At 40.4% G+C, this 10,705-nt stretch overlaps 1 protein-coding gene across 1 annotated transcript in view; it reads left to right on the top strand.

The window, feature by feature from the left end:
* LOC102858876 (armadillo repeat-containing protein 3-like) overlaps nt 1-10,705 on the top strand; it is a 161,777-nt gene that overhangs the window by 116,721 nt on the left and 34,351 nt on the right. The window contains exons 12-16 of the mRNA XM_006887100.1: nt 1-113; nt 959-1,127; nt 6,826-6,926; nt 7,564-7,665; nt 8,272-8,388. The exon at nt 1-113 is cut by the window's left edge and continues 10 nt beyond it. Coding sequence (XP_006887162.1) covers nt 1-113; nt 959-1,127; nt 6,826-6,926; nt 7,564-7,665; nt 8,272-8,388 — 602 coding nt within the window. The remainder of the gene's footprint in view (nt 114-958; nt 1,128-6,825; nt 6,927-7,563; nt 7,666-8,271; nt 8,389-10,705) is intronic.

Genomic DNA, 10,705 nt, shown 5'->3' on the forward strand with positions numbered 1-10,705 from the left:
CCCCTTGTGGAGCTCCTGCGCTCCAAGAATGTTGAAGTCAGGAGGCACGCCAGCTGGGCTGTGATGGTCTGTGCCAGCGACGAGCTGATGGCCACTGAGTTGTGCAGGCTCGGGTGAGTACTTGATGCCTCCGTATCTGGATGGACAACAGCATCCTCCTCCTCCTCTCCTGCCCCCAGACAGGTGTGCGCTAGGCTCTCAGTCCACCGAGTGCTGGCAGCTCAGCATGCACGCCTCGCCACAGCTCTGGAGGACCTAGAGAAGAGGGGGCCGGTCCATGTTTTCACCTCAAGAGCTTCCTCATCACCCTTTACAAATGTCACCCTCTGCCTTTCTTTTTCCTCTTGATAAATACTACTGTTCATCTTCCTCTCCTTCTCTAGATACATACTATGCTTCATCTTCCTCTGCTAGTGGCAAACATCATATTATGTGTCTTTCAACTTCCAAGGCTCAATTGAAACAAGAAAGCTATGAGTACTGCCTCTGTTTTCTCCACCAATTTAATTTTTTTTTAATCAACATTTTGTACTTAGTCACTGTCCCCAGATTGACTCTCCTTTTGGAGAGAATATCAGTTTGTTGTCTGTGGAATTTCAGCAAATGAGCACTCAGTTGTCCATAGGCAGGTTTGTGCTGTTCATTTCTAATTATTTTTAGTCTTTGTGTGTATCACCTAATGAGCTGAAAGAGTTGAACTTGAATTTGTTGTAAGTGAACAAAAAATGTCTTTCATCTGAGAGTATCCTTTTCAGTGGTTTGAGTAATTACTACATAATACACTCTCAAAAAGGACTAAGTTGGTCTCAGAATTCCCTCAGTACTATCCAAATGGGTGGGAGAGGCGTTCATTGTCTCATCTCAATTCTTCAGACAGGATCCTAAGCAGCTGTATAAAAGGGAGCCTAGTGTTGACTGTTCATGAGAAATAAATGATGCTTTCTGATTTTATTGACAGGGCTTTAGATATACTTGGAGAAATTAACCTATCACTAAGTCGGAAAAATAAATTCAGCGAGATAGCTTATGACAAATTACTCAACTACAACCTTCCGCTGAAATACAGCCAGACTGGCTATTTGTCACCATGCAATATAATTAGTGATGGATTCTATGATTATGGCTGGGTAAGTGACAGCACTTGTTTGTAATTTAGTAAGTATTATAATTTTTTTCTTAAGCCACATGCCCTTAACATTCCAATTTCACAGCTACCTGACATAATTTATGTTTTCATACATGAGAATTTAGAAATCATTACTTCATAATTTATTTTTGTACTTTTTAAACTAATATCTAATTAAACCCAAAATTCACTGCCCTCAAGGCAATTCCAACTCATTGCAACCTTCTGTTGAGTTTCTCCAGGAGTGGCGGGTGGATTAGAACCTCTGACTTTTGGGTTAGCAACACACCATGTAAAGCATTTAACTGCAAGATGTCAGGGCTCTGTATTATCGATGGCTTTTCAATAAATAGCCTATTAATGCTAGCCTTTAATATAAAATATGTGTTCTGGCAGCCTAGTGAAGAGGAGCCATGCTGCCAACCTCAAGGGACACGGTTCAAATCCACTAGCTGCTCTGAAGGAGAAAGATGCGCAATCGTCTTCTGTGTGATTTACTGCCTCTGAAAACCCACTGGAGGATCAAAGATGAGATGGTTTTGACTTGCCAATACCAAATAAAAATGGACAAATAACAGAAAAAGATAGGTAGCTTTAGTTGCCTAACGCTAAGAAGCTGTGCTGCCATCCCAAAGGCACACAGTTCGAATTCACCACCTGTTCTGTGGGATAAAGTTAGGCAATCTCCTCCCATGGGATTAACTCCCTCTGAAAACTGAATGGAGGGTCAGCTCTGAGTTGGTTCCAACTTGATGGTACTCAACAACAAGAGGAATAGGAATATGTTTTCACTTCCCTAAATTTAATAGGCAAAATTATTTAAAATGATAAAGTAGAATAATATTATAATCTTTGATAGCATTTACTATGATCACTTTTAATATAAGATCTAGTATAATGAAGGGTTAAAATCTTAAGTGAAATGAGAAGCTACAAATTCCTATCTTTGAGTGCATTTAAAGTTGTTTAAGTCAGCATTTTCCACTGCTAGACATCACTGAATCGAAAGGAATTGGCAGACACAGAAGAATTTACTGAATATATGAGCAAGAGCCTATGGTGATGAAGGAAGAAGTTCAAGCTGCTTTGAAGGAAATAGCAAAAAATAACGCCCCAAGAATAGATAGTATACCAATTGACATATTTCAGCTAACAGGTGCTGCCCTGGATGTGCTCATCAAGTTGTGCCAAGAAATCTGGAGAACAACCACTTGGCCAACTGACTGGAAGAGATCTATATTTGTTCCCATCCCAAAGAAAGGAAACCCAAGAGAGTGTGGAAACTATAGAACAATATCGTTGATTTCACATGCAAGCAAGATTCTACTGAAGATTATCCAAAAATGACTGGAACAGTACATCAGCAGAGAACTGCCAGAAGTCCAGGCTGGGTTTAGAAGGGGTCGTGGTACTAGGGATATTGTAGCTGATGTTAGATGGATCTTGGCTGAAAGCAGGGAGTACCAGAGGAATGTCTATCTGTGCTTCATTGATTATGCAAAGGTGTTTGACTGTGTGGACCATCACAAACTGCGGCTGACTTGAGAAGAATGAGAATACCAGAACACTTGATCGTGTTAATGTGAAACTTATACTTGAACCAAGAGGCAGTCGTCAGAACAGAAAAGGAAACACTGCATGGTTCAAAATTGGGAAGGGTGTACACCAGGGATGTGTCCTATCTCCCTACCTTTTCAACCTGTATGCAGAACAGATCATCCGGGAGGCTAGGCTCTATGAGGAAAAATGCAGCATCAGAATTGGTGGAAAATTTATCAACAATCTGTGTTATGCAGATGACACAACCTGCTTGCTGAAACTGTGGAGGACCTGAAGCACTTGCTGATGAGGGTCAAGGAATACAGCCTTCAATATGGATTGAGGCTCAATATCAAGAAGACAAAGATTCATCACTGGACCAATTGGCAGCATCAGTACGGATGGTGAAGAGATTGAGATTGTTCACAATTTTAGTTTGCTTGGCTCCACAGTCAACACTCTTGGCACCAGTAGCCAGGAAATTAAAAGGTGCATTGCGATGGGAAAGTCTGATGTTAGGGACCTCTCTAAAGTACTGAAGAGCAATGGTGTGTTTCTGGAGACTAAGGTGCATCCAGTACAGGCCATGGTCTTTGCAATTACTTGTTATGCATCAGAGAGTTGGACAATGACCAGGGAGGATAGAAGGAAAATTGATGCTTTTGAGCTTTGGTGTTGGAGAAGAGTGTTGAGGGTACCACAGACTGCTAAGAAAACAAACAGATTCAGCCTAGAGAGGGTTAAACCAGGCTGCTCCTTGGAGGCAAGGATTCTGAGGCTTTGTCTGACATACTTTGGTCACGTTGTAAGGAGAGATCAGTCCTTGGAGAAGGACATCATGCTTGGGAGGGTGGAGGGCAGGCGCAGGAGGGGAAGGCCCTATGGGAGGTGGGTTGATTTGGTTACTGGGCCAATCGGGATGAGTGTGTTGGAGACAATGAGATTGGCACAGGACAAAGCAGAGTTCAGAACTGTTGTACATAGGGTCGCTATGAGTCGCACGCGACTCGACGGCACATAGCAACAACAACAACAACTGACATCAAAAGCAACAAGGAGAATAGGAAAATAAACTACCAAATTAACAGTTAGGCAAAACTGGGATATTTATGTGATACATACTTTGAAAAAAAATTGAAAAGCTATCAACAGCCCCTGAGATTAGGGCAAATCTGTGCAGAAAGAAGAATTTTTCTTTCATGAAAAATGTGTTAGGATACAAGAGTTAGTGGCAGATCTCAAAAATTATGATAGAAAAATATCCTTCTTTAGGTGATGGGAGAACTTGTTTGCTAGGTGAATGCAAGTAAGCAGGAACCAGGTGAGCAAAACTGAGAGCAAAAGCCTCTTTGACTGGTTTGGTTGAAAGAAGCAGAGGAGACAAGTCCACAAAAGCATTACACAACTGGTAGTACACAGTGTAGCAGCACAAACTTCAAGAACTTCGCAACAAGAAGATCTCTTTCTTCTCTCTTTTCCCCTCCTCCATAATGCACAAGCCAACCACTGAGAAACTGCTGGTTTAAGAAAGTCATAATAAGTGCCTGTTAACAGGCTTATATGTGTACTGTACATTCTATCATTTTAATGTGAACTTGCCCTGCTTATAAATAAAGTTTACTGTGTGTCAAAAAAAAAAAAAAGAAAGTCAAACTCAGGGAGCTTTGATGGTCTAGTGGCAAGAAGCTGCACTACAATCCCAGAGGTACGTGGTTCAATCCACCAGATGCTCTGCTCGAGAAGGAGGGACAATCTCCTTCTGTACTAGTCAGATTCTATTTGACGGTACACACATACACACACACATGCAATAAAAAAAGACAAAATAAAAAGATTTTTTTTAAAAAAAAAGAAAGTCAAACTTATTGAAAGGTGAGTAATTTTTTAAAAAATACAGAATTCTATAAAGATACTTCAAGAAAAATAAGGAGAGCAGAAAAAAATAATCAAAGAACATTTACCAAAATAATTGTTTCAGAACAGATAAAACTGTCCTAAGATCTATTTGATCATAACTTAAAAATAAAACCAAACTAAACCCCCCCACTGTGACTATCTTCTATAAGAAAAAAATCCCAATTAATTAATTAAGCAAAAGTTTCTAATGTTGGAGGCTTCCAATACATCAGAGGACAAATTAGACAAAGATTTCTACTACCTTGGTATGTAGATGGCTGTAAAGAGAGACCAAAAACCAACAAAAACATTGAGCCAATTATGATAGAACTACTTTGTATAAGGATGACAGAAGAAAAATCAATGCCTTTTGGGTTGTGGTGCTGAGGAAGAGTACTGAAAATCCCATAGACTGCAAAAAATACAAAGAGGTATCTCTTGGGAAAAGTGCAACCATTCCTTGGAGACAAGGATGATGAAGCTTCACCTTTCATACTTTGGACATGGAGCGAGGCAAGGCTATTCTTTGGAAAGGACATCATGCTTGGAAAGATGAAGGGTCAGTGAAGAGAGGAAGATCTCCAGCAAGATGATTGGCCCAGTGATTTCAGCAATGGTCTCTAGTGTATCAGAGGTAATGAGGATGGAACAGGCTAGGGCAGGGTTCATGTTGGCTGTTGATGGGTTCATGGTTGCTATGAGTCCTACTTGACTCAACAACCTAACAACAATAGTACTATGGGAGGAAAGAAAGTAGAACATAGTATACTGGGACTCTATTGCAATGGCAGTACTGGGGTTGTTGGTTGTAACTTGAAAGATTATGTCCAAGCAAAAAGGCAAAGTTGGTGAGGGAAGACAGCCATGGGAAATACATGCAGAGAAAGAGAGCCCTCTAGGCAGAGAAAACAGCCAAGACAAACATGTTTGCAGTGTAGCTACAGCTGAGGGTCCAAAGGGGCAGAAGCATAAATCTGGAATTAGAAAGATAGAGGGACATGAGAGAATGCAAGAGTCGCAATTAGAAGGATTTTGGACTATGTGGTTGTTATTGTTATGTGCTGACTACGAGTCATTGCGACCCTAGGATTAATGGACTTGAACCTCGCCCTATTGTGTGCCAACCTGACCATCTCTGCCATATTCAAGCCCACCGTTATGGCCACCTTGTCAATCTATCTTATTGATTGTCTCCCCTCCTTCACTGATCTTCCTTCTTTCCAAGCATGTTGTCCTCTTCCAAGGACTGGCCCCTCCAAATAACATGTCCAAAATACGTCAGAAGCAGTTTCTCTATCCTTCCCTCCAAGGAGCACCCTCACTGCACCTTTTCCAAGATATATGTGTTTACTATTTTGTAAATTCATGGGCTATTAAGTACTCTTCTCCAACATCACAACTCAAATGCATTGATTCTTTTTGTTATTCTTGTTCACTGTCCAGCTATTTTATAGCATAGCAAGTAACGGAAAAGCTTATGTTTCGGATCTGGTGCACTTTAGCCTTCAAACTGTCATCATTGCTTCTCAGCATTTTGGAGAGATGCCTGACAGCAGACTTTCCCAAAGCAATATGTCTTTTGATTTCCTGGCTGCTTATACCAAGGGGGCTGATTGTGGATTTTGGACTATAAATGAAATTTAAAACTAGGCAAAAGAATGACATGGTCTTTTTTATTTTAAGAAGACTGTGGTAAGTACTTGGATAAGACAGAGATCTAATTCTAACTTGATTGAGACAAAATCTCAGAAGATGATTTGATCTAAACCGCTTCCATTTAAGCGGATAGAATTGTCAGTGCAAGGCTCTCGGTCTAGCCTGTTGGTTTTGTTGATTTTTTAAAAAAAATATCCTCAAAAGAGCCTAAGTACTTTCAGTATTCATTTCTGTTTTAGACAATAACTTCTCTCCTATGAACATAGACAAAATTTTCGAATTCAAGGGCTCTCAGGAGGAAGCTGGTCATTATTTCGTGAAGTAGTTATGAAACAGTAGTTATTATGGAGAAATGGAGGGAGGGACAGATACAGTTGGCCCCTAAACAAGGAAACAAAGGTGCCCACAAGCTTGATTCCACTCGAGGACCTTCAGATTCCTATTTATACTCTAGAATTTCTCTCTCCTTTTCCATCCCCCACTCATCCTTTCCCTTCCTCTGTGTGAAATCAGAATTGTTCAATAGTTGAGTAAATATTCTATCAATATTCACTTAAAAATTAGGAACCGTGCAAGTATTACTTTTCAATCATTGAATTATGTTACAGATAAGTGATGGAACCAAACTTCCCCCTTTGAAGGAGCTCTCCTTACAAGAACCAAATTATCAGCGTACCATACTCTTAATTAACAGTAAATCTTCTGATGGGTGAGTTGTTGGGGAGGAGTTTTTCAGGGAAGCATAGGCACAGATCCATTGACATGTAAATATGTAAATCTTCCCAATATCATCTTTTTTCTTTCCTCTACATCTGGCACCACTATGAAAACAAACACTGGTCGTCTATAAGCTGATTGCCTGACCTAAGTTGAGACAGTGGGAATAATCACTATCACAAGTCCAACATGCTCTCTTCTCTTTTCCTTGGAAAGCATGCTACCAGTTCATTTCAAATGTATTTTTGCAGTTAGAGCCTCTTACCTTTCTAGTAACTTGCTATAGATGAGGAAAATAGAATTAGATGGGAGCAAAGCAAAATGATTCATGTTGACAAGGCTATAGAGCTGTGTTACAACGCTGTAACGTCTCCAGCATTTTTAAAAAGACAGATATTAGAGCTCAGAAATCATAACCATTAGTGTTTATATATTATGTGCTATAATTTTTATATTTCCTGTTCTAGATCTTTAAAGGATTTATAATGTCATTTCTGTCTTATCTTAACCTCTCTATGCTTTTATAATGGTATGTCACAGTTAAAAATCAACAGTGATTTTCAGGGGGGAAAATGTCTGCTTTGTAGGACACAAAATTTGTACATAATTTCAAATGTATACAATTTTAGTTGTCCACTTTCATCTATGGAAGATAAATCATCAGACCTCGGTTGTGGATGCCATAGTTCTTCCTTATCTCCCTTTCAGAGAGCAAATAAAGAAGAGACCAGGTAAAAAAAAAAAAAGTAATTTCCATTCTGATAACTATGTCTTCAATTTCTTTTACTCAAAAAAGTGTTTAGATGATAGATTCTGGAAATCTAATTTTTTTTATTCTTATGGTGATATAAGGCGCTCTGGTGGTGCAGTCCATAGGGAGTTGCACCGCTCACCTAAAAGCAGAGCCTCTCTGGCAGTGCAAATTCACCAGTGGCATCCCTGGTGAAAGATGGGCAGTCTCCTTCTGTGTGATTTACAGCCTCTGAAAACCCACTGGAGGGTCAGCTGTGAGTTTGTTCTGACTCAATGGTAATAAACTGAGTTGAGTTGATGGTAACAGAAGTATATTACTGCATTCCAAATTTTTGAGAAAAAGGGCTGAGAAATATGGTTTGACAGGGGCCTACCTTGAGGTTTTTGAGTATATGACTTGGCAAACAATGCCTGATCTCTATGCTTCATAGAGAGCAAAGGAATCCAGGTTTCTACTAGAAGTACAAAGTCTTCATTAAACAAATATGTTGTTAACTATACAATAACTTACACATATAATGTGTTATTTTTCATATGGTTGAAATTCATTGTGTGTTGGTTTTTTTCCCCCCCAAAATGACAAGAAAATGTAGTTATGATCTTAGCACTGGGGTTGGATCTCCTACTGAAGAGAAATCAGAACCTGCTTCTGGACGGAATACTGCTCGTAGTAAAAGTGGCACAAAAGAAAAAGGATCAAGGTAGGGCATGCACATTGTATCCCCCCAATTATAATCCCATAAATTTCAGTGACCCAGAAATGCTTGTTCAAGGGAGAGGTGACTTGTAAAAATATTAGCTTATTAGTGTATTAAACTAAACAAGATTCATAAAATATAAATGAAAAGCAATTTTTTCTCTGTTCAAATTTATCCAAATATGTCACATTTCATATTTGTCATGGTTAGAGTACCATGGACTACTAGGAAAACAGATTCATCCTGGAAAGGGTTAAACCGGGTGGCTCCTTGGAGGCAAAGATTCTGAGGCTCCATCTAACATACTTTGGACATGTTGTGAGGAGAGACCGGTCCTTGGAGAAGGACATCACGCTTGGGAGGGTGGAGGGACAGCGCAGGAGGGGAAGGCCCTCTATGAGGTGGATTGATTCAGTGACTGGGGTAATCGGGATGGGAGTGTCAGAGACAGTGCGATTGGCACAGGACAGAGCAGAGTTTAGGGCTGTCGTATGTAGGGTTGCTATGAGTCGCAAGCGACTCGACAGCACATAACAACAACAACATTGTCTTGTATCAGGAAAATAAGTATCTCACTGTATCATGTCACTCTGAGGACACTATAAAGTCCTATTAATTCACTCACTGACATCAAATTGGTTCCAGTTCACAGTGACCGTCCATTGGGTTCGTAAGGCTGTACACTGCAGCCGGAGGAAGCCAATTGCACATCCTTCCCCTGCAGAAACACAGGTGGATTCACACCTGCAGAGACGGAGCCTGTGGGTGAGCAGTACAGCGAGCTACAGACTATGCCATCTGAGCTCCCTCTGTAAAGTACTGTGGGAGCTTCAATTACAAAATGAGAACAGTCATTTGCACAGTGATGTTAATGGCTGCACTATTCACGGTACCAAATACAGGGAGACAATCTAAGTGCCACTCGGTCTATGAAGGGATATGTAAAATGTGGTAAATACTACTCGGCTAGAAAGAAAATTAGTGTCACAGACATTCTGGAATATGGATGTCATGCAGGACATTACATTGAGTAAAATCGTCCTCACTTTTTCATGCTTTATTATTAGAGAGTTGATCATGACTCATAGTGACCCATGAACAAAAGACCTGAAGCCTTTCTATAACTACTGTTGTTTCTCCAAGTTCAGAGAATTTCTGTAGGCCTGGGGTTTAGGAAGTAGATGCCACTCCTGGTTCCAAAACTGTCTTAAACTAGGAGCTGTGCTAAACATTGTCCACCATGGGCAAACATTATGGCATTTGACACCTGAATAGCATGAGGTTCAGCATCACAGCAACCCCAGATTACCTCAGTACAGCAAATTGACAGAGAAGTGCTGTATGACTAAGAAATGTGTTCCTCCACAACATAACAACACTAGACCTGAGGGCCAAGGACCGAGGGCCCTTATTATCATTTTATTACAGAAGCTCATATTGATTGAGAGTTTAGGTGGCCTAATGGCAAGAGGCTGCCCTGAAGTCCCCAAAGCACACAGTTAGAGACCAACAGATGCTCCACTGGAGAAAGATGGGCATTCTCCTTCCGTGCAATTAACTGCCTCTAAAATCCTGCCAGAGGGCCCACTAGGGGTTGGTTCTGACTCAATGGTACACAACAACAACAATATTCATTAATAATTATCAGGAGTGTAGAGAAAGGGGCTCCAGTTTTTAATAATGTTGTTGTTGACTGCCTTCAAGTCGAGCATGACTCATAGTGACCCTATGAACAAAAGGCCTGAAGCCCCTCTACAAGTATCGACATTGACATTTATCAAAGTTCATAGAGATTCTGGAGGCAAGTTGTTTAGGAAGTGGATGCCACTGTAAGCACTTGTTTTTCGTGATGAGGAAGGTAGCACCTAATGAAGGCCAAGTGTGCACAGCTTGAGAAGGGTAAACCATGTCACTTAAAAAGTACATAAGAAAAAAGGAACGGATGGTAAATCTTATGACATATAGACATATATGTATGTCACTGGAGACATTATTGCCAATGTCAGATGAATCGTGGCAGAAAGCAAAGAGTACCAGAACAATCTCTGTGTTTTATGGACTATACAAAAGCATTTGACTGTGTGGATCACAACAACTTTTGAATAATCTTGAGGAAAATGGGAATCAGAGAACATTTGATTGTGAGTATGTGAAACCTATACTTGGACCAGAAGTAGTCCTCAGAACAGAGCAGGGAAACACTGCACAGTTCAAAATTATGAAAGGAGTGTGTCAGAGATGCATCCTGTCACCATACCTTTTCAGTCTATATGCAGAACAGATCATTTGAGAAGCAGGGCTTTATGAGGAGGAATGTGGC

Source organism: Elephantulus edwardii, unplaced genomic scaffold (genome assembly GCF_000299155.1).
Source record: "Elephantulus edwardii isolate Elephantulus edwardi_28Jun2011 unplaced genomic scaffold, EleEdw1.0 scaffold00054, whole genome shotgun sequence".
NCBI lineage: Eukaryota > Metazoa > Chordata > Mammalia > Macroscelidea > Macroscelididae > Elephantulus > Elephantulus edwardii.